At 47.2% G+C, this 23,550-nt stretch overlaps 3 protein-coding genes across 12 annotated transcripts in view; 2 read left to right on the top strand and 1 right to left on the bottom strand.

Annotated features, from left to right (window-relative positions):
- Positions 1-1,403: 1,403 nt before the first annotated feature.
- Positions 1,404-11,577, top strand: LOC106745225 (glycogen [starch] synthase). 3 transcript variants are annotated; one of them, XM_014620625.1, is made up of 12 exons: positions 1,404-2,223; positions 4,156-4,317; positions 5,109-5,293; positions 5,949-6,145; positions 6,914-7,106; positions 7,179-7,441; positions 8,121-8,331; positions 8,441-8,577; positions 8,655-8,787; positions 9,109-9,495; positions 9,769-9,969; positions 10,356-11,577. In XM_014620625.1, exons 2-12 carry the CDS (start codon positions 4,179-4,181, stop codon positions 10,386-10,388), a joined length of 2,079 nt encoding a protein of 692 aa, XP_014476111.1. In that variant the 5' UTR covers positions 1,404-2,223; positions 4,156-4,178; the 3' UTR covers positions 10,389-11,577. The 3 variants fall into 3 exon arrangements, with proteins under 3 accessions (XP_014476111.1, XP_014476114.1, XP_014476112.1); XM_014620628.1 differs by lacking the exon at positions 1,404-2,223 and adding an exon at positions 2,487-2,566; XM_014620626.1 differs by lacking the exon at positions 1,404-2,223 and adding an exon at positions 2,640-3,013.
- LOC106745224 overlaps positions 11,183-23,550 on the bottom strand; it is an 87,758-nt gene continuing 75,390 nt past the window's right edge. For 6 of the 7 annotated variants that reach the window (XM_014620624.1, XM_014620622.1, XM_014620623.1 and 3 more), the window contains 7 exons: positions 21,138-23,502; positions 19,720-19,868; positions 19,163-19,367; positions 18,930-19,047; positions 18,501-18,712; positions 18,089-18,109; positions 11,183-15,275 (listed from right to left, as the gene is read on the bottom strand). In XM_014620624.1, the coding sequence (XP_014476110.1) occupies positions 14,893-15,275; positions 18,089-18,109; positions 18,501-18,712; positions 18,930-19,047; positions 19,163-19,367; positions 19,720-19,868; positions 21,138-23,502 (3,453 nt within the window). In that variant the 3' untranslated portion in view covers positions 11,183-14,892. The remainder of the gene's footprint in view (positions 15,276-18,088; positions 18,110-18,500; positions 18,713-18,929; positions 19,048-19,162; positions 19,368-19,719; positions 19,869-21,137; positions 23,503-23,550) is intronic. The other variant, XM_014620621.1, reaches the window with a different exon arrangement.
- LOC106745226 lies at positions 16,233-17,549 on the top strand. Of its 2 annotated transcripts, none has more exons than XM_014620629.1 (2): positions 16,233-16,791; positions 17,269-17,549. In XM_014620629.1, exons 1-2 carry the CDS (start codon positions 16,399-16,401, stop codon positions 17,272-17,274), a joined length of 399 nt encoding a protein of 132 aa, XP_014476115.1. In that variant the 5' UTR covers positions 16,233-16,398; the 3' UTR covers positions 17,275-17,549. The 2 variants fall into 2 exon arrangements, with proteins under 2 accessions (XP_014476115.1, XP_014476116.1); XM_014620630.1 differs by having other exon boundaries at positions 17,358-17,549.

The following is a 23,550-nucleotide window of genomic DNA, read 5'->3' on the forward strand; positions in this document are numbered from 1 at the left end:
AATATGAAGTTTTGCAGCATCCACCATATTCACCGGATCTCTCGCCGACCGATTTTCATTTTTTCAAGCATTTAGAGCTGTTTTTAAGAGGCAAACACCATGAAAATGAAGACAGTCTAAAAAACTCGATATCAGAGTTTATTAATTCTAAAGACCAAAATTTTTTTAAGACAGGCATCTACGCTTTAAAATCTCGTTGGGAGAAGTGTATTGAAGCGAATGGAGCATACTTTGATTGAATAAACAGCTTTTGAAGAAAGATATACAGTTTTATACAATCACTTAAGAATGCGACATTTCATATGCACCAACCTAATAGTTTCCATGTCAATTCCACGTCGATTACACATATGGATATTCCCATGAGGATTTTGTAAATTTCTCTCATAAATTTATAATAAATTTTATAAACGACTTCAACATTATTGTTGCGTGAATCGCAGGAAGAATGGAGTCTATGGAACGATCAACGTTTTATCAAATACCTTTCATAACGCATTTTCTACGCTGGTTCAAGAGACAACGGTGAATGTGACGGCAATGGCGGAAACAATTTAATACTCTACGACTCGGCCACGGATCGTTATAAATTATGCGGTATTTCTTCACGGATATTAAATGGAAAGAATTGCAATCATGAACAATACGTGTTATTTGTTAACTTCGCCAAATACATTCCTTGGATTGACCAACAACTTACCCTTAAGTAACTTTCGTATCATATTTTGCGCATATACGTTTTTAATTACGTAATTGCGCAAGTACGTTTTAAATTCAGATAAAACACTCGATGGTACTAAAAGAAATTGTATTTTCGTAAGAGACCTATGCCTCCTAACTTATTACGAATCATGTTGAACATTTCCGTTCTGTCCGACAATCACCTTGATCCAGCAAACATCAAGTAAATTACGAGTACAATCTCAGTAAACAATCAATAATATTATATTAATAATTTTCCATTTGATAATGCCAATGTAATATTACACGTGTGTAGTAGTTATTGATCCTGGTGAAAATAATTTTCCGAAATCGTGTTTAACCTTTTGACCGCACTATGGGTCAAATAGACCCGGTGAGTTGCCTTTGATGAGATGCAGCGGGGAGAGAAGTGCGTGATTTACGAGTTCTTACTCTTGAAAAAATCGTTACAGAGTCGCTCTGTCCGCTAGTGTCGGTTTACAATAGGTATTTTAAGTCTTAAGAAATTGACCAATCACCACTGATTATTCTTCTATAATTCGACCGTGATTGGTCAATTTCTTAAGGCTTTAAAACTAAAATACCTATTGTGGACCGACACTAAACGGGGTCTACAATAAGAATTTAAGGCGTAAGATTTAAGAAACTGACCCATCATAATTAACTTTTCTTCTATAATTAAACCGTGATTGGTCAATTTCTTAAGTCCTATAAATTCTCCTTGTAGATCCGGCTTTCATCATCACAGCATCAAGCATCATACTATAATTGCGGATCAAAATAATAATTCAAGAAATTACGATATTGTAAGTAAAAACTAAGAGTAGAAAATTACGATGACGTCAAAGTGTGATCAAACTCACAAACTCGCTTATTTTCTCATCATTTTCACGTCATCTTCATTTTTCGCTCCACCCACGGTGCGATCTTCGTCTCCGCACACCATCATCACCATCCGCGATCGCCCTTCGTCGCCGCGTTGAATAGTCCACGTGTGTAGTCCCGATGATCGTACGACGATAACGCTGCTGCGAACGACATGCGCAGACGAGACGGACGGGGCCAGGTCGGTTCGGTCGGTCGGTCGGTTCGCGTTCGTTCCCGGTCGGGATCACGTGCCATCTGTCGTTACGGCCGCGAGAGAGCGAGAGCGGCATGTGCGCTTATCAGGCTGCTGCTGCTCTTCTTGTCCGGTAGTTTCGAAGTGTACGCGCGCGCGAGCGTCGCGAGGTAGAGAGAGAGAGAAAGATCGTGAGCGTGAGTGCGTGACTGAGAAAGAGAGAGAGAGAGAGAGAGAGAAAGAGAGATAGGGGGAGGGAGAAAACGCGAGAGCCCTTGTGACCTTTCTCGCGTAGTCCGTGGTGACCAGTGGTGACCTTCGTTTGAACCTGAGATCGTGGTGAGCTGCACGTTCCAGCCGGCCGGCTGCCTCCTTCGGTCAGTCTAGACAGCAGCCAGTACCGCGGACGGTCCGTCTTCTTCTCACCTCCGTCGCTCCGTTGAAGAAAGACACCGGGAACGGTGAGTGAAAACAAGTTCAACACGGCGGGCAGCCGCGGATCGAACGGTAGAGAAGCAGGCTGCTCTCGGAGCGAGATCGGAAGCGCGGGGAGGCGCTCGACCTTGCGAGCTTGACACGCGCCCGGAGAACGCTTTCTCCGCGTCTTCGCGACGTCACGTAACTCGGGGAACAACGCGTAGCGTGGAAATTAAAATAGACCGACGAGATCACGGGCAGTGACGTGTCGAGCGTCCGGAGAGCGGCGAGCTGCATTTTCGGGTCGGCAGAAATCCGATTACGCTCGAGTTACCGCCGAGTGTGCGCCGACGTCGGTGGATCCTCCTCCGCCGGGACTCGGATCCGGTATCGGTCGACGACGATCTTCCTCCCTGAGCATAAAGCCCGTATCGGACTCGGAGGATTGCGGATCGGTGAACGAGACTGAGCGGGGGGGAAGGGAACTGAAATTGGTCGATTCGTCGAGCCACGATCTCTTATCAGCTGTACTCTATAATGTGTATCTATAATGTATATTCTCTGATAAGAGCTTAAAATCCGTATCAGCAATCCTCTTTTCTCTGATTAGGGAGGACTTAAAACTCGTATCAGACTAGGTATTGAAGACGAGGATGGCGATTCGAGGATTGGAATTTGACTAATTACGAGAAAGAGAGCCAAAGTCGGAATTAATTGTCAAATTCTAATATCTAATTAACAATCCTCTGTTCTCTGACAAGAGCTTAAAATCCATGTCAGATTATAAATATTGGAGGCGGAGGAAGCGAATTGAGGATTAGAAAGAGAGCCAAGGTTGGAATTAGTCGTTTCGTCAAACTTTAATCTTTAATCTTTAATCAGCAATCCTCTCTCTCTCTTCTAATAAGAGCTTAAAACTCCTGTCGCAGACTAAGTATCGGCCGAGGCCGAGGATCGTGAATTGAACTTGACTAATTAAGAAAAAGAGAGCCGAGAAGTCGAAATCGGTCGAGTCGTCAAGTTCTAATCGTTTATTCATCTATGTTCGATATCGTTTGATACGGGCTTTACGCGATGGGAAGTGTTATTGACCCTTGAATCGGAAATAAATCCGCCGGCCACGACACGCTTGCTTAGAATGACGACGATGAAAAAGCTACGGCGCTCAGTAATACTGATAAAATCGCCCTCCCCTCCCCTCCCTCCCTCCCACCCTCGCAACCTGTTAATACGCTCGAATCCGACGTTCCGAACGGCGCACGTGGCCGCGAGAAATAACTCGCGTTTTTCCCTCGCCGATTGTAGTATTCCCGTATTGAGAGAGAACAGCACGTTATCGCCTCGCGCGTTTTCGCTTACCGTGCAAATTGACCGCGTAATTAGGTGACTGGATCTCGATTGAGCGATCGCGTGATTCATCCGTAATAGAAAAGCGATAGATGTTCCGCGTATAATCAAATCCGCCCGGCCGCTATAAATGATGTGCACGGAGAGAAATGATTCGAAGGGACGGGAAATTGTATGCCGTCGTAGGAAATAAATGAGTATACAGGGTGTTTCTTAAGTGTCCGATGTCATAGAAGTTGATACTTGAGACCGCCTTCTCCCAAGCAGCAGGGTGACGTCGGAAGACGTCATATTGACGTCAGAGACGTTACGTTGGCTGCGTTCGAAATATTCAGTGCCGGCGCTGAAAATCTACATATACACGTAACGTGAACTATAGATTTCCAACGCTGGAAGTGGATTTTGGAAACACATCCATTGCCGTCAATTTGACGTCCTCTGACGTCACTCTGCTACTTGAGCGATGAATGAAGAAATGAACACGTCCGTGTGAACTTTTCTTCATAAAATGACCTCGAAGGTCAACGCCTGAAGCATCGAACAGTACTCAAGAAACACAGTCGTATATTCATAATCATGTAAAAAACGTGTCATCTTTTTCAGTTATTTTACATCGTGTGTATGTGCAGGTTGCCGAGCAGCGAAGGAGAAAATGTCAAGGGAACGCGCCTCCAGACGATTTTACCGTATAGACAGCACCAATGATCTGTTCGAATTTATGGACCGTGGCTACACCGCCCAGAATGAGAATCGATGGAACTTCGAAGTCGCCTGGGAAGCCGCCAACAAAGGTGTGATTTCGCATTAGTCGTACAGTATTAGGATCTCTCCGTATGTATCGTGTATCCGACCAGTCAAAAAGTTCCATTCGGTCTCCCGCCTTTTCGGGCGGACAACCATCAGCCACTCTTCACGATTGGATCCAGACAGTACAAATTTTCGAAAGGCATCTCGAGGCCGTATCGGATCAGATATTGGAGACCGAAGATCGCGTATTGAAGACTGGAAATTGATCGATCGGGATAAACTGCGGCACGATCGATGTTCGTTGATTTGTCGAACTTGAATCTCCGATCTTTAATTTCCAATACTCGGGAGAGAAAAATTATTATATATAATTATAAAAATTACATATGTGTGTGTATGATTATACATAAATTGTATATAATTATACATGAGCTACACATATGAATTTTGTTTCTACTTGGTCACACGGCAAAGAAAGCTGTTGAGTGACGAAAGGAAAGAAATAGTTTCGTTAAGTTAAACGTCGACATCATGGATCGCTGCAAACGTTAATTATTCATACGTAATTGTTTTCTCCGTGAGAGTTCAGTGTAAAAAATCTTTAAGATTTTGGAAGATCTTTTTCTTTGGGCGTCTTTTAGAAATTTATACTGTCCGCGAATGTTGCCGGAAATTCGGCGAAGAGTCATAGACGAAAGGGGATCGCTCGGTTGACTTATTTACGTTCTATTGAACGAGGCCAAGTCAAATTTGGCTTGAAGAAACGGAACTTCGTGGCTGCTCCGATACTTACCGATCACACCACACATTCACGCGATCCGTGACTTTTCCTCAGTCGGTGGAATTTACACGGTGATAAGATCCAAAGCTTACGTGTCGACCGAAGAAATGGGCGATCAATATTGCCTTATCGGACCGTACAAGGAGACTTCGGCGCGCACTGAGGTCGAGGAGAGCAACTTCCTGCCGCAAAATCCCCTCAATCAGGCGGTGCAAAAGATGCGCGATCAGGGGTACAAAGTGAGTCTCAACCTTTGCGTTCGCGACCCGTCCATTCAAGAGGCTGCTAATCAATGATCACTCGTTGAGACACGGCCGTTCGCGCTGATGGCCAAGGGTGACGTTTTGGCCAGCCGCCACAGGCATGGCAAATATAATTCAAGGATACGCATTGTGCCCGACTGTTTCCTGCAACGCTGCCTTGACATTTGTCCCAGCATCAGTTTATATAATCAATACAGTCGACCTGTGGTTTTAGCCGATAATACAAATTCTATCGGTTCGGTCAAAAAGTTTGGTTCGAGACCTTCCAGATCTTCGGCGGTGGGCCGACCTTCTTCTACGATCAATGTCGACGAGTGCTACCGAAGTGCTCGCAAAGGTCATAGGTAAGCGATCTGGTTATCGCTTGGCTGACGAATAATTTGTTTCCGTCAAATGCAATGACGTCAAATTCGTCTCGAAAATCGAACTTTCTGACTGAGCCGATGGGGCCCAGATGGCACGGGATCTCCTTGGATCATCTTCGATATGTTCCAAATATCCTGAAACATCTAGGATACCTAGGATAGAGGATATTCACGATGATTACGAGACGTCTTGCTATTTGGGGATAAGTTTGCCAGTCGGAAACCTATCCTCTCTTTCGTTACATTGTGAAATCTGAATTTTCGAGGTGGTAACGGGAACCTGGCTGGTGGATGGGAACCCTCAAATCATCTTGTTCGACATCGGGAGTGCAGCTTGGAAACTGGACGAGTACAAACAAGAATTATGGGACAGTTGCCATTTTGGTATACCTCATCTCGATATCGAAGCTAATGATGCCGTTATATTCGGATATTTGGTTTGCCAATTCATCTCCGAGTTTAGGTACAGAAAATCACGCTGTTATTCACGATTACGTGCGTGCGCGCGCGCACGTGTGTGTGTGTGTGTGCATGAAGGGAAGTCAATAATTAATCGCACTCTATTTATAAAATTTATTATAAGAGCGGTAGAAAATTTATAAGCACTTTGTCAATATAGAGTCCCCCCACCCTTGATTTCCAATACATTTTTCCCAACGCATCACGAGTTTCTTTATTCCCTCGGGGGAAAAAAATGTACTGCCAATCTACACAAGTTTATAACGTAACTGCGGATAATTATTGACTTACCCTCGAATTTTTGGCCAGTCAAAGAGTTCGATTCGATTATCGGTAGCGTCCGATGTGGCTTCCGAGCTGACACTGAGCGCTCTTTCGAGGATTTGTACCCGACGTTTCGTGAACATTTCCCTTCACGAAGTTCTTCGAGCTGAGGATCGACCTGGAACGCAACGAAAAAACCGAAATGAACGCCGTTCCAGATCTGGATCTTCGCCCTGAAGAAGGTGGCTGACATGTTCACGACGCGAATAAGAGTCGTCGAAAGACGCCAACTCGAGAGCCGCATCGAACTCGTTTCTCCGCAAAGGCTGAAAAATCTCACGCCAATAGCGTGAAAAATAGACAAGGCCAGCGATTGCCTGACGAACACTTCGTTCCCACCGCGTGTAGTTGAATCAAATTTAATCCTGCGAAATGGAACTGAACTTTCCGACTGACCCGACGACTCTCGCGCGTCCCTCAAACTCGCTCTTTCGACACTGGAACACAGGGACGCGGCCGAAGGGTACTCGTCCGTCGCGCCGAGGGTGGTCGTGCACTGCCACGAGTGGCAGGCGGGTATCGGGCTGATCGCCCTGAGGACGCGACACGTGGACGTGGCCACGGTGTTCACCACCCACGCTACTCTTCTGGGCAGATACCTGTGCGCCGGGAAGACCGACTTTTACAACAATCTGGATAAGGTAGCTCGCGAGCGCCGCCGGTACGACGCCGGTTCGGGTGTCTCCGCGCGTGTCTAATGACTCCTCTTGCAGTTCAGTGTCGACGAAGAAGCGGGCAAGCGTCAGATATATCACAGATACTGCATGGAACGCGCAGCGACGCACCTGGCGCACGTGTTCACCACAGTCTCGGACATCACCGGCTTCGAGGCCGAGCACCTGCTCAAGCGCAAACCGGACATCATCACGCCAAACGGGCTGAATGTGAAGAAGTTCGCGGCGCTGCACGAGTTTCAGAATTTACACGCCGTCAGCAAGGAGAAGATACACGAGTTCGTGCGCGGACACTTTTACGGGTTCGTATCGGAGAAACGCGAGAGGACGCGTGTTTCCCGCAGGCGGGGAGGGGGGGACGATCGGTCGGGAGAGAGCTTCTTGAGAGCTGTTTCTTGGTAGCTATATCTCTTCGCTGCGGTCATTCTGACTGTCGACGCCGGAGAGTTTTTATTTCCAAAATTCCCGCGGCATTTGCCGGAATAAAAGGATACTTGCGATCGATCGAGCGCGTTTGTAAAATATCCTCTTTTCTTTTACTATACGAATAATAAATAGCTGTGAAATTAACGTGACAACATCGTGAGAAAAGATGGACTGAAGAGGAAGATTTCATGTTATGTAAATTTTATCAGTTACTTATGGTTCGAGTTACTTTACAGTTACTCATTGATTGTTGGAGGAAAAGAAAAGTTCTCGGAATATTTGATAAATGTGTTCGTTCGATCATAAATGTTATTTCATAAATGATATCCTTTTATTTCCGCGACCGAGTGTGCGAAGGAAACGCGAAATTTCCGGTGCTGAGGAAGGAATTTGCTTTGTGAAAACTAGAGAATCTGTTTCCTCCGATGAAAACGCGTTCGATTTGTTCAACGTCGATTCAACCGATCTTTTCTCCCTGTGTATATCTTCTGTTCCTCTCCGCTGTCCGCCTTCGTGCGACACGCCCGCTGAATTTCACGCTGTGTGTGCTTGCAGACATTACGATTTCGACCTGGACAAAACCCTGTACTTTTTCATCGCCGGTCGTTACGAATTCGGGAACAAGGGCGCCGATATCTTCATCGAAGCCTTGGCCAGATTGAACCATTACTTGAAAACATCCAGGCCCGACACGACCGTGGTCGCTTTCCTCATTTTCCCCGCGAGAACCAATAACTTTAACGTTGAATCTCTCCGTGGCCACGCCGTGAGTCATTGCGATGCAACATAGAAAAACAAGTAGAAAAACAAAAAAGCGTTAATATCCTTTCACAGTCGAATCGTTGATATATCTCTCTTCAAATTACCGTTCTCAGGTAACGAAATCCTTACGAGATACCATTAACGATATACAACAGAAAATAGGGAAACGGATGTACGAATTATGCCTTTCTGGTCGTATGCCGGAAGCCGAAGACTTGTTACAGAAAGAGGATACTATTAAAATCAAACGGTCCGCCAACGTAACCAACGTAGCATTCTCGTAATTCCGTTCTCGATTCACGCTTAATTCTCGATTTCCTCTGGCAGATGTCTTTACGCACTCCAGAGGAATGGATTACCACCTATTACGACACACAACGTTATTGACGACTATAATGATCCGGTACTGAACGCCATTAGGAGATGCAATCTCTTCAACACCGTCCACGATCGCGTTAAGGTATGTGTACAACGGCATATGTATCTTTTACATGCGATGTAAAACATTCTGTAACATATATATATGAACAAAAATATATATACATATATATATATTTTTTTTTCATATAAATATAATATGCAGATAGTGGCATAGAAAAATCGTAACACACTTATTTTGATGAAATCCCGAACGTATTTGGTATTTAATACAAAGGGAATGATTAGAAAATATATTCTCTTATTGGACACGGATGCGAGCTTCGTCGGGCAAAAAGAAGCGATCTTTCTGCCACTGACTGTTGGGCAGAAATGACGCGCATATTACGCGTCTCGTTTGCAGATGGTATTCCATCCGGAGTTTCTTTCGTCAACGAACCCGCTGTTTGGCCTGGATTACGAGGAGTTCGTCAGGGGTTGCCACTTGGGCGTGTTCCCCTCGTACTATGAGCCGTGGGGGTACACGCCCGCCGAGTGTACGGTCATGGGCATTCCCAGTATCACGACGAATCTGTCGGGTTTCGGATGCTTCATGCAGGATCACATAGCCGACCCGATGAGCTACGGCATTTACATCGTCGACAGGCGTTTCATCAGCCTGGAGAACAGCGTGCAGCAACTCGCGCAGTACATGTTCGAGTTCGCGCGGCTCAGTCGCCGGCAGCGCATCATCCAGAGGAACCGCACGGAGCGGCTCAGCGATCTGCTCGACTGGCGGAATCTCGGCATTGTAAGGCGATTGCGTCTCCATCATCTCGCCTTGAATCTCAAAGCCGTCTCGCGTCGTTCATTGCGTTCGGTTTTAACAGTATCATTTGGGAGAAAAAACAATTCCGTTGGGGGAAACCAGACGAAAACTCGGTTGCACGTTCTCTGCTTTATCTCTTCTTATCTATCGCCGTTTTAATGGTTACTATTTGTTAACGGGAAAATTATCTCTGTGTTTTCCATATTCTCTAGTCTTTCTCCAGTTCTCTCATCTTCCGTTTCCTTCTGTCGCCAGTATTACCGCCAAGCGAGAATCAAAGCGCTGACGACCGTGTATCCGGAGCTCCAGTCGGAATACGCAGAGGGTGGTGTCGGTCGATTCACTTATCCACGACCAATCAGCGAGCCACCGTCCCCACTGTCTTCGCGACACACGACCCCGGCTGTGTCTGAGCACGGGTCCGACGATGAGGACGAGGTCGATGACGAGAAAGAGGTCAGCGAGCCGGCTATCGCAACATAATGCGATGGAAACAAAAAAATTATACAGGGTGTCCCAGAAGTCAATGGACAATTTTACGAGCACGTAGAACGGATTGAGATGAACGAAAAAGTCCCGTACCATTTTGCAAACAAAGTGGGAAATTGCCACCTATAGGCTCTTCTTTAATTAATAGCTTGACATTCCGCATGTTGTTCGCAAAATGCTGCAGGATCTTTTTGGTTCTCATCTCAATCCGTTCGACGTACTCATGAAATTTGTCCATTGAGTCTCCTGGGACACTCTGTATATGTAAATCCGTCGTACATGTATAAATCTGTACGAGGTAAGTGAGATTTCACTTGTACGCGCTCACGTGTGTGTGTATATTTGTGTCGCAGTTGGCGGAGCTACGAAATCCAAGCGGCAACTAAAATGAAGACGGGGAAGTCGAGAAAGTGAAAGAGAAAGCGATAATAAGCGATTATGGGCGGAAAGCAATCACGTGCGGTAAAATGTAAACCTTTTCGAGACTCCTGGGTAATCGCTGCAAACTGTCCTTGTTTAACGACGTCCTAAGCGAAAGAACGCATGTCAAGAATTCTTGCGTTATGTGTTCAAATAAAAAGATACACTCGCAAAATGACGCTCGTGATCGATTCGACACACATGTAAAATTGTCCGTGGACTTTTACTCGGATGAGTAACAAATAGTCGTAAAATTAACATTGACAAAATCACGAGAAAAGAGATTAAGATGTATGGTTCCGTGTCAAATTAATTTTGCGGTTGTTTATTGGTTGTTCGAGTAAAAGACAAGTGCACGGACAATTTTACAGGTGTACTGAATCGATCGTAAATGTCGTTCTGTCCTTTTTATTTCAACGAATAAGAATTCTTGACATGCGTTTTCTCGCTTCTGACGCCATCAAACAGTTGCAGCGAGGTGCCAGGAGCCTTAATCGAGGAGAGGAGACCGCGTGACAGTGCCAAAATCTTAACAGAGATTCCTTCGCGGAGTATATCCACGTATATCTACGTCTTTCAATTTCGGACAAAAAGTTTTGAAATAAAGTAGCCTCGTCGTTTGTGTCGCTGCCACACTGCCTGCCTCTCGCGCGGCGCTCAACGCGCGAGAGACCTGAGAGGAGTCAAAGAGAAACGCAGCAATACTCGCAGCACAGCTCACGGTCGCAGTGATCATTCTGTTTTAGAGAAGCAATAATACTATTTATTACATTAGCTTTATTCGTGAACGGCATAACTCGCTTCGTTTGTTTCTTATCCAAATTTCTGATCATGTTTATTCGATATACCCGACGTTACGTGTTCGGAGAGGGGGGGGGGGAGCAATATTATTATATATTAATGCGTGTGCGCGCGAAACCGGAGGTTCGAATGCGCAGAAAGGAGGAGGAGGAAGAAGACAAGATATTCGTCCGTACATGCATCATACACGTCCTACGCACATCGCGCTTCACACTTATACTTGACAATATAGTCGGTGAGAATTTGTATACATATGTGTAATTATACGGTATGAGTGGAATATATGTTCCTATCGTGTGTAGAAACGATGATATTTTTATTAGAATTGGCACTTGAATAAAAATTTCTATCGTTCGCGCGTTCTTTTCCTTACCGAGTTACTTCGTTACTCGCGCCCTTCTCCTTCCCCCCGGACCCGTCGTTCCCCGCGGGAAGCGATGATGTTGCGGTAATCACGTTGGAAAAAAGGTAATTACGCAGGCGATTACGAACTACGAACAGGTAACGCAGAATCGATCTCGTCGCAATGAGTGAAGAGTGAGAGAGATAGAGAGAGAGAGACGATCCAACGATAATCGAGATTGTTTACTTGGCGTGAGAGAATTATCAACATAATATACAAAAAAAAGAAGGAGAAACGAAATGACTAAGTTACATCTTTCGCGATACGATTATAGCGTTTTTTTGGCGTTCCACGCGCGCTTGTATCTCTTTTGCTTCCATCAAATTATCTACTACATATATGTATATATATCCGTTAACTATAAATAAATATTTACACATTACAAAACGAGTAACATATTACATAATCGATAACAATAATTATAATATAGCTTACTGCACACAACAAATACAATAATGTACAACGTCGTCGCGGCTCTCTCGCGGGGCGACGACAACCTTCCTACCGCGTTTGACGATTAATTGACGATAAAAAGAGACGATAATTTGGAATGATCTTTCTTTCTTTCTTCCGTCGCGCCCGGTTAAAAGTTAATCGTAGTTGTTAGTATGAGATTCCGTATCGTGTATCTCTCCTTTACGTCATCACCCACTCTCGCCATATTGTCTCTCTATGCTAACGATTTACGTTAAAAAATGTCGACGCTAAATATAAAATACTCTCTAGTCTCTAGCATATTATTCGCCGTGCAACGTGTGTCAGTTAGGAATTACATTAAACCGCCCTATCGAGAACTCGCATCTTCTCCCGTCGCTCTCTGTGACACGGAGCGAGCGAGAAGAAGGGGGGGGAGGGGGGATAGAAGAAAAATACGAAAACTCAAGTGTACTCTCGAGTGTGTACATCTTATTGATTAAGAAATCGCTCCGAGATCCTCCGCTCCTATAAATATCTACGGGTCTGCCTCCAACGGAGAAAAGAAAAAGAAAAAAAAAGGAAACAAAGATTAAACTCCCGCAAGCGATAAATTAGAGCGCAAGCACGATAAGTACTATTACACGGCATCTTTACTTTAACCTAAATGGCACTCATTATACATATTAAATACAAGAGCTCCTTTTGCAGAGAGAACACTAAGAACACGGCGACTACGTTAGTTTAGAAATCGAGTCTCTCCCGACGCGAGACGCGTGCGAATTGTAAAACGGAAAGTACGCCCCGCACACTCAGTATCGTTCAGCGTGATCCTCTAATACTTCGATTTTTCCCGATGCGCAATTCCTTTCCGCAAAAAAAAAAAAAAAAAAAAAAAAAAAGTTGCACCGGGACTCGGTTCGTTAATTGAGCAGAATCGTCTCTCGAAGCGAAACAGCAGGGATTCTTCCCTTCCGCGTTGCACGCGCGAGGAGGCGATAACGCAAGCTCGATCGCCGCGAAGAAGACGCGCAGCAGTTCGCGCGAGCGAGTCCGCAGCAACTTTCGCTCCGTGTGGTCAATCGTTAAAAGAAGAGGGAGACTGTTTGGGAAACGCATGTTAAAACCACCGTCAGAGATTACAGTCGCGGGCTTTTGCACGTCCAACAGTCCTAAATGCAAAACAACACAAATACCCGCGGACTTTATCGCCACGAAAAATTATCAAGCCCCGTTAAAAACGCGTTTCACCGATTCTCCGATAAATATAAAATCGCTTTATTGGCAACCTCATCGCCGGCCCCATTGAGAAGCCCGTTGCTGTTGCTGCTGCAGTTTGTTCGTACTTATTGCAACGCGCGACTATTAACTCTAGATATGCTTCTCTTTACCTTCGTACTGGCAAGTTTACGCTGCGTATGTTTTATTACGACCTTCCGAGAAAGCTTCAATTGCGGACGAAAGAATAATACTCCGTTTTTAGACCGTTGGTAATACAAGGACAACCTTTGGTTACATAATGAGAACACTAATATTATTACAATACCGTTCAATGTGTCGATATATATATATATATATATCTGCTTGAAAACGCTATTTTACTAGTCTTTAGTTAATTGGCATTTCACGGCGTATGGCCTCAAGATACGATGAGTAGTTCGTCACGACCGGTGGCTGAACGTATCCATGGTACTCTTGTTCGCGCGATTTCCACTCGACAGCTCGTCGGAACGAACGGCGGACTTCGTGCGAAGATCCCGAGCGCTACCGGTAGCGCCAGTCGAGGAGTAACTCTTTCTCTCTCACACACCTACCACAGCGCAGAGGGAACCTCGACGGATATTTTGTGCTGCCGGATCGCGTCATAAGGTGAGTCGCAGCAACCGGACGAGTCTGAGTACGGAATCAGTCGCGAATCACGTCCGCCCCTCGGAGACGGGGGATGTAATCTACCTGGCGACGGGGAAGGGGAACGCCACACGCGAGTTTCCGCAACACACACGAATTGTCCGTAAACATAAGATGCAAATTTAAGCTGGAGATCCGATCAGAATGTTGCTTCAAAGATGTATGTACTTTAGAAGAAGATAGAATTCTTTCTCTCTCTTTCCCTCTCTCTGCCTTTCAGAGATTCATGATCTATCCCCAGAGGGTCTCTTTTAACGTGAACTCGTGAAAAGCGTAAATTTCCTCATTTGAAAACGTATCACTTTTCCCGTTTTCGTAAGGGGAAAACTACGTGATCGAGAGACCGAGGGTAAATCCGATCGTAAGTAGAAGCAACTAATTGCCTAGTTGAAATCCTAGTTATTCGGTGTGAGTCTTAGTTACACATCTCCATCTTCCTCTGGATTATACAAATCTAAAGCAATATCCTGATTGTTTTCTCAGCTCAAAGAACTGTCTGCGATAGCCGTGAGGTAAGACATAAGCAGTAAGTTAACCGACCAAATGAGTTTTCACAGTCCAAGGATGATCAACTGTATCAGTTGGTCAATCAGCTCACGGCATGTGTCTTATTGCATACTTCACGGCGATCGTAGACGGTCCTCAAGTTTACATCTCGGTTTACGTATTACGGTTGGACGAATTTCTGTGCGAGAAGGTCCGAACGGGCTTCCCTCCCTTCCCCGGCCGCGCGAGACGCACTCGGCTGTCCTTCGGTCGCCAGAGGACTGTCAGGGGACTGTCAAAAATACGGCGTTTGAAAGGAGAGAGATACACACGCACATATTCAAACATGAGACACACACGCACGCACATACACACACAGTCGATCTCGCTACCATCGGAGCCTTCCAAGGCTCCACGACGAGCCTACCCTTTGATCGATTCTCACAGATGGACGGATTTTACATGTGACCCGGCTGAGTGCCCCCCATCCTCTGTTGCATCATCGTCAAGAGCAGATCGGAGTACTGCTGCATCATACTGACTATCTTTCCCTGATCCTGGCCGGCGAGCAGCTCCTTGAACTTCGCCGTCGCCTCGTTCGCCATCACGCTCTCGCCGCTCACGTCGTTGGTGTGATTCTCGCCGCCGGTCACCACCAGCCGCAGCGTACGCATCGTCTCGTTCACGGACGACTCGAGGCCGCGCAGCATCGTGTCCCGGTCGATCGCGCCGCCGGCCGGGTCGTCCTCGTTGTCGATCGTCAGCCGCTTGTACAGCTGCACCACGTTGTCCGCGGTCCGCGTCAGCTCGTCCGCGATCGTGTTGCACAGCTGGGTGGACACTGCAAGAACGTGCGCGCGAAGCGCCGTGTTACCAACGTCGCGAGCGTCGTCCGCGATATCACCGGTGTGCGACGCACCCGATATTTTGGGAGTACCCAATGGATAGAGAGAAGTAAATGATGTATCGTGCAGCGTGCAGGTGTTTCACATCGGTTGGAAAATCCGTACGAGACCATGCTATCATGACTGAGACGTCTAAATCGAGAGTCGTGCCTAATGACGAGCTATGGACCGGCGGCGACGTCTAACGAGGGGAACACCGCCAGCTTGAACTCTCTCATCGACTCGGACGATCCTTTTTGTGGGGGTGCATGTGGAGTCTCTCGAGACACGAAGCAGCGCAGTGTGTCCTTCTATTCGCGCCATATCGTCCTTTAACACGTTGACTGCCACGGAACTTTTCACGATTCTGGTCTAAGAAGCCAATTTGATTTAATCAAGTAATGAAGCGACGAGATAACTCGTAGTTGGCGTCCTGGGCAAGTAAACAACCTACGAGATATCTCGTAGTTGGCAGTCAACGTGTTAAGGATATGACGGTCGATTTCAGGTCGTAAAGAACGCCTCTGTATTTTCGCGTACAGATCTTTAATCTATGAGAAACGGAGAGAGATGTTCGGAATGAAAGTTCAACGGTGAGTTAAGGGCTATACTTGAAGTGACGTAAGCTGGAATTTAAAGAAATTTTCTAAAAAGGTTGAAATAATTTTTTAAATTCGTTCACGCTACTTTCTAGGCCTTAACTGACCGTTTATATTTTCGTTCTAAATATTTTCCTTCATCTCTCGCAGATAATTGATAATTATTTAATGGTAAGTTAAGGGCTACAAAGTGATATGAAGGGAAATTAAAATGTTTTCCAAGAAAAATGGAATTAATAAGAAACATTATAATAAGTAAATAAGACTATAAGAAAAATTAAAAGAAATTTTTCAAATTTCTCTACTCGTGTTATTTTGTAGCCCTTAAGTCATCATTCAAGTTTTACATATTCTAGACATTTTTCTCCGTCTCTTGCGGTTTAAAAGTTATACGCGAAAAACAGAAGAGACCTCTTGAATTTTAGATCGAAAATTATACCTTTAACCACTTGCGGTGAAAAGACGTGCTACCCACGTCAACATGCTTTTGTTACCGGAACGCCAGCGACGTGTTACGCACGTCGTTGAGCGATTGTTGCAGAAAGATAAAAGACGTGCGTGGCACGTCCACTGTTCAATAAAATTCTTTACCGAGGCACAGTTTCTGCTTGCTCTTCATCGTGTAAAGTTATCAGTATTGACCCCAGACTATAAAATGGAAAGTGATAGCGAAGCCAGTGATATTATTTCTATAAATAAACGGAGAAGACAAGACAATGTAGAGTCTGACAGTGATTTAGAACAAATTGTTTTTCCAAGTCGGAATCGGCGTAGAATTCTATCGGACGACGAGGAAGATGTTCAGAATGAGAATAGAGAAAGGAATGTTTCATCCCAGGAATGGATTTGGAAAGACGCGGAAAATATAACGCAAGTATGGGAATATACAAGAATATCTAGAATANATCTTTTAAATTAATGAGAAAATACGTTAAAAGTTATAAAAAAATATTTTTTTACATAGCAGATATGGCACTGCTCAATTCATATATTTTATATTGCAAAAAAATGGAAATACCAAAATGTAAAAAGTATTCTTTTTCGAAGTTTCGAATCGATGTAGCCGAACAGATTTTAGAAACAGTATGTCTTCCTGATTACCAAAGACGTGGAAGGATGTCTGCTGGAAATGCTCCGAGTCGCTTACAAGCAAAGCGATGGGGACATTTCCCAAGAAATATACCACCTACAAACGCCAAAAAAAATCCACAACGGAGGTGCGTAGTATGCGCTAAACATAAAAAACGGAGTGAAACTACATGGGAGTGTAAAACATGTCTTGTAGCGTTACACATTCCAAGTTGTTTTGAAAAGTATCACACCCTGCAAGATTATTAATAAATAAATTTAGTATTGATACAGATGTAATTTTATCCTTCTGCCTCTCTATATTCTCTTCGTGAACCCTCCCGCTGAACGCTGCCTGAATGCGCCGCGAAGTGATTCCCGCTCGATTGTTTTGCTACGCGCAACCGAGAATCTCTTTGCACCGCAAGTGGTTAAAGGGTGAAAGGGTACGAATATGCATACTTTTATTCATACCTCGAGTCACCCTACATACCCATAAAAGTTCATCCAAATCGAGGAGTTCAGGCTCGCGTTGTTTCCCTGTAAATGTGAATCTTATGAGTCTTCGAGTGGCCTACTAATGATTCACTTCTGAAGATAATAGTCGAGATCGGCACGAGTATGAAATGTATGATACACTTTTATACACAGTATATATATATTGTCATATATACATATAATATATATATATATATATATATATATATTGTCAAGAGGTACTCTATCTGAAGTATAAAATTCTACACGGAAACTAAGCGCCATTAACTGCATCGGAAGGACACATCTCTCGGGTGTCAGCTAAATGAATGAGAAGCTGAACGGACGGTATATAAACGAGAAGAAGAGCGCCGTACGAATGAAAATCGAGCACGAGACCCCTCCTCTTCCCCCGGGGACCCAACTATCGTGTATCTCGGCCCGCGAATTTCGAGATCGCAACATGTAGCGTTTCATGTACAGCCGTTCCCGTCCGCGAACTTCGAAACAGTCACGAGCATTGGAAAACGAGAAACTTTCCTGCCATAGCATGATCACTTACAAATTTTGGGTACAGTGAAATTACATTCACAGCACAGCATTCTCAATAGGTGTCTCTAGATTACCTAATGCTTTATCCGTGCCTACTGCAAGAATAAAATTGACATTAGATCGATGTCTCACAGAGATCAGTCGTCGGAAGGGGAAGATTAACCGATCGGCGTCGATCGACTGCATGCGTCCGCGAGAGATTTCACGCGCGGGAAAGACGGCGTGTGTCGTTGTTGTTATTATTATTATTCCTGCGATCTTGCATGCTTACACTTTCGGATGACGATGCGAAAGGATGATTGTGATCTCTTTCTTTCTCGCAGACTGCGTTCCAAAATTCCACTGTGGCAGTGTTGGGAATCTCATAGTATACGTAACACGAACTATAGTTTTTCAGCGCTGCCGGTGAATTTTGGAACACAGCCTCTCTGTCCCCCTCCTCTCTTTCTCTTTCTTTCTGTGACATGTTTGTTCTCTTATACTCACACTCGGCACTAGCTACATCGATAGCACGATCCGTGTCCTTGACCGGTAGCTCGTGCGGACTCGGCTCCAGCTGATTTCTGCTCGCCGTGGACATCCTGCCGCTTCCGCTCTGCCCGATTGCGCTGGCGCCGCCGCCACCGCCGCCGCCCCGGCCATTTGTTATTATCGTCGACGATCCGGACCTCCTCACTGTCGTGCCGGGTAAACTTAAGCTAGAAGGAGAATTTTTTTACACTTAGAAACGCGCCACCGCACAAGTGAACAGTTTAATATATGAACATTATTAAGTTCTAAGTGAGATAAAATAAACTGCGAATAGGCAAGTTAATTTGGTGAGATTTAAAATCAATTAGTGAAACGATTGAATTGTTGGGATTTTGCGTTAAAACACGACGATAAATTCCGAGCGAATGCTGAAAGTACGCTTACCTAGCGGAGGAATGATCGATGCTGATACTCCTAGGCCTCGGCGGTAGCGCCGGCTTTCCGTTCGAGGAGGTGTCTTCCGAACTCGAGTCTTCCTGGTTTCCCACTTGACTTAGATTGACTGCAATGCGATGGAGAATTTCGTGAGTAAGCGCGACGGAACGGATGAAACGGGGAGCACCGACGTAAATGGCCGTTTGGTTTCTAACGCGAGCCGAAAATAGAAAGTCAGATACCGGTCGAGAAGGCTCCCTGCATGCCTCGTCTTCTCAAAACCGACGGGAGATTGCCGCCGGACGAGTTCGACTTGTTCTGATGATTGATCTTGTTCTGCGAGCTGATCGTCGGCCTCATCAGGCCGCTTATCCTGCTGTTGCCCGACTGACCGTTCCACCCTCTGCTTCCTGCCGTTACACCGCCGGCATCCGACTCCGAGTCACTCTGCGACCACAACAATCATTGTTATCGGACGGTCGAAATAACTAAATGACGACGATAATTGTCGCTCACTGGGAAACACCGCAAAGCCGAACCCAGTCAATTTGGACGAACAGTTTGCGGCTATGAGCGGGACGGTGAATAACGGGGTGGATAAAAGTTGACGCTCTCTTGGATTTGAGGTCGAGAATCGTGCCTTTAAAGGGAGAGGACACAAATATATGTGTATCTTTATTCACGTCACCCCTGCATATTCACAAGGATCCATTCAAATGATTAAAGAGCTCGAGTTTGCCGGTGTATTCTTGTCGGTACCAATTAAATCTCTCGTCGGACATGACGATGCGAAGCGCACCTGATTCAGGACGCCGACGCTGCTGCTTCTCGTCATGTGGGTCGAGTGATTCTTCCCCAGGGTGTGCCTGGACTGACCGGCGGAATTGGTGCTCCCGGATCCCGCCCTTGATGCGACGTTGGTGTTTTTGCTTCCTAACTTCCCTGGAACTGTCGTCGCCGATTAAGAGGAGGCACGACGAATACTTTTGCGGCTTATCGAACGTAATGATTCGTACGGGCGTGGAGACGCAGAATCGCAATTTCAAGACGTTCCGTACGGAATGATAAAGAGATGGTACCTTGTACGGGGCCATGCAGTAACCTATTCGAAGGGTTGACGGAAAGATCGCTCAGCGAACAGGCGCGTCTCATGCCACCCCGTTCTTCCTCGCTGTCAATAACTTTCGACGAGATTCGCCCCCCACTACTGGCAACTGTCAAAAAGGCGCACACACATGCACTAAATTGCCTACTACGTTTGCGAGCGACGCGTCTTCTCTCTTTCTCTATACAGAACACTGAGCACATCTTACTCTCGGGAGTAGATTTCAACAACAGACTGCAACGTTAAAACCATCGCTCTCGTCGATGATAAAAAGACACATATAACGATATAAAAATAAACAATAAAATCGAACAAGTGTCTGCGTAACACGTATCTCAAGTTGTATGCAAAAAATATTCAAAAGTCCAAGGCTCAATCTTAGTCTAATAAAAGTCGAAAAAAAGGGGGGGGGAGAAACTCAATGGAGTACGGGAGTGTAAAAACGACATCGAGCTTCTTGCACAATTCGTCAGTGACAAAACAAAGGGGCTTGACGGGATATGAAGCGGTGATCGGGCGGGAGGTGGGGTCGGGAAGGGGGACGTCACGTCGAAATGAGAAAAAGCATGCCGTTGCATTCCGTGTCGCGTGGAACATGACAGAAAGTAGCAACGAAGCCTCCGCACACACGCGTCCTCGTGAAACTAAAAACGTTCAAACTGAAAAGTAATTTGCTGCCGCCTCGCGGAAAACGAAATCGCATATATATATATATATATATACACGCACATATATAATGTACAATCGCAAAGCGACGAGGGGAAGAGCCGATCTCGCTGGATTACTTTACTAGGACAACGACTCGGCGTCTAAATCTATCGCGCACATTCACACGGACGACGTATGTACACAGGAATGGCGGGTATGAGGCGTTTATCCTCGATCGTCGGAACGGTATGACGGTGAACGTGCTGCCGAAATGCGATCGCTCGCTCGTGTGTGAATACATTCGCAATGTATGCCAGCTACACATACGTTTCCTCCGCTCGCTCTCGGAATTACGTACTCTACATACATGTACATATATAGTGAAACGTGAAAATGGCAGGCACAAGCGCATTCTCTGTATCTCTCTACTTTCTTTCTCCTTCTTCCTCCCTCTCTCCCGATACCTGCGTAAGGATGTTTCGTAGGCAGGATCGCCTGATTGATCGTCGGCAACGTTTTCGTCCACCTCATGTGGCTCTGACAGCGCGACGCGGGCGGCCACATTCTCTTGGGCGAGTTGGTGCAGCTCGAGGCGGAGGTGGAGGAGCCGCTCTCCATCAGCGACCTGTCCATCGCCGACACGTCGGCGCAGTCGCTGTCCTCGCCGCCCGAGTGCAGGCGCATCTGGTCGCGCTTCACCGCGTAAAACCGGCCGTCCCGCTCGGCCTCCAGCTTCGCGAAGTTCTCGCTCGCCTCCTGACAATGCGTCAGCCGCAGGCACCGCTCCTTCATGAAGTACTGCTTCTGCCTGACCAGGTTCTCGAACTCCTTCGACAGGAGCTTCACCGTGCCCTCGATGGCGCGCGTGATCCTCACGTCCACACTCGCGTCCAGGTTGTCGATGCGCTCGTCGGCGCGGCGGAAACTCGCGCCTTGCAACTCCGCCGTCGTCGTCGTTATCGTCGGTAGGTTGCAGAGGGCGCCGGCCTCCAGAGAGTCGTAGTCCTCGCCGGTGTCCTTGGTGGGGATCTCGTTGTCCAGCCGACGGATCCTCTCCTGCTCCGGCCCGTCGACGACGGAGGAGGCGTCGCTCGTCAGGTAACGGCTCTTCCCCAGAAGCGAAGGCTCGTCGTAAATCGCGACCTCGGCGGTCGGCGCTACGCCGAGGTTGCCGTCGTTCCGGTGACTCGGCAGGCTGAAGAACTTGTTCCTGCTGTCCTTGTCGTCGTCGGCTCGCCGAGCGCCGTAGCTGGCGGCCTGCAGGAGCTGCTCGATCGTCTCGCTCGGATGGTGGTCCCGCTTCGCCGGACTCGTCGCCGGGACGCAGCCGTCGGCGTCGGCGCTCTTGCCGGCGGGCGAGAGCGGCGGCGTGTCGACGTACTTCCAGGTCGGGCGGGCCCGGTTGCGCATGCTCTGGGTGCGCGACGAGTTCCTCTTGGGCTTCGGCGGCTTGTGAGCGACGAAGTCGTTCAGGATCGTCATCATCATCGACTCCGGCGGCCTCGGCGGCACCTTCAGACTGTTGCTGCGCGAGATCGTCTCCGCTTTGCCGCTGATCGCGTCGTCCTTGTCGTGGTCGGAGTGGAACTCGTAGTAGACGCGCGTCTTCGCCGGCGCGTCCTCCGCGAAGTCGCTCTTGGCGGTGTTGATGATCCGCGTGTCCTGCAGGGACTTGGACCGGAAGACCGCCCGGCAGAGCGCGGCCCCGTCGTCGGGGCGCAGCGCGTCGTCGTCGATCTCGTTCGGATTGTAGCTCTCCGAGTTCTGCCGCTTCCGCTTGTAGTGCGAGTCGAAGAGCATCTCCAGCGGCGCGGACCTCACCATGGAGTCCGAGTCGTCGGTCAGCACGCTCTCCGTGCTGCGGTGGTCGGCGTTCTCGCGCAGCGGGAACATCTGGTAGTCGGACTCGTCGGTCAGTATGCTGTCCTGGCTCCTGCCGGCCTGCATCCGCCGCCGGGAGAGGAAGAAGCTGGCGCTCGAGTGGCGGTCCGGGTCGCAATGGTTGTAATCGAGGATTTCGGCGCTGCCCTTGGAGAAGGACTCGACCGAGGCGTCCGAGAGCACGCTCTCCTGCGAGCCTGACAGGACGCGCCGCTGGAAGTTCTGGTAGCTCGAGTAGTTCCTGCAGTCGTCAACGCGGATGTTGATCTGGTAGTCGCTGACGCAGCGCCGGGGCGGGTTCTTGAAGTCGCCCTCCAACGAGTCGTCGCTGAAGTTGCCGTTCCCATCGTCCACCTCGTCCGCCATGCTCTCCTTCAGGTTCTCCAGGTTGCGCTCGTTCATGGCCGGCAGGCTCTCGAACGACTTGGCGAGGTTCTCCATGTCCTCCTCGTTGTCGTCCAGGCCGATGAAGTAGCTGCACGATCGGCGCTTCTGCGCGAACCTCGCGAAGCGACCCACGTCCTTCTTACACTGCTCCCGCAGCAGCTTCAGCTCCTCGCACACGGGCGACTCGGGCAAGGACTGATTCGCCTTGTTCAACGACAGCTTATACTTTTCAGTTTTCTTTAGTGTCAACGTCAACGGACGGCTGAGAGTCGGCTTGTTCGCGCCCGGACTTTTCGACCGGCTATCGCTATCGCTCGGCAATTCTAGCTTGGATAAGGCATTCCCAACACCTTGAGCCTTGTTAATGAGTTGCTGGGGTTTAAGCGCGGGCTTCGGGTTTAACGTGGGTTTGCGGGGGTTGTTAGTCGACTGTGAGAATTGATTTTGCTGACTGGTTCGGTTACCTGTACTGAGCCTGTTCGCGCGGTGATGCTTCTCCGGTATGTGGCTGCTCAGGTCGGATATGCTCTGGCTGGACTTCAGCGACGATCTGTAGCCGACCTGTGCGAGAAATAAAAAGGGAAATGGAAATTAACCGATTCGTCGGAA

The sequence above is a fragment of the Dinoponera quadriceps genome, unplaced genomic scaffold (assembly GCF_001313825.1).
Source record: "Dinoponera quadriceps isolate SergipeBrazil2010 unplaced genomic scaffold, ASM131382v1 scaffold1270, whole genome shotgun sequence".
Classification (NCBI taxonomy): Eukaryota; Metazoa; Arthropoda; class Insecta; order Hymenoptera; family Formicidae; genus Dinoponera; species Dinoponera quadriceps.

What these genes read in the sequence shown, in the direction of transcription:
- LOC106745225 (XM_014620625.1), top strand. Translation starts at nt 4,179, where the DNA reads ATGTCAAGGGAACGCGCCTCCAGACGATTTTACCGTATAGACAGCACC. An exon ending in CAATTCATCTCCGAGTTTAG is followed by an intron (nt 6,146 to 6,913) that starts GTACAGAAAATC and finishes ACTGGAACACAG; the next exon opens with GGACGCGGCCGAAGGGTACT. An exon ending in CCGTCCACGATCGCGTTAAG is followed by an intron (nt 8,788 to 9,108) that starts GTATGTGTACAA and finishes TCTCGTTTGCAG; the next exon opens with ATGGTATTCCATCCGGAGTT.
- LOC106745226 (XM_014620629.1), top strand. Translation starts at nt 16,399, where the DNA reads ATGCTTTTGTTACCGGAACGCCAGCGACGTGTTACGCACGTCGTTGAG.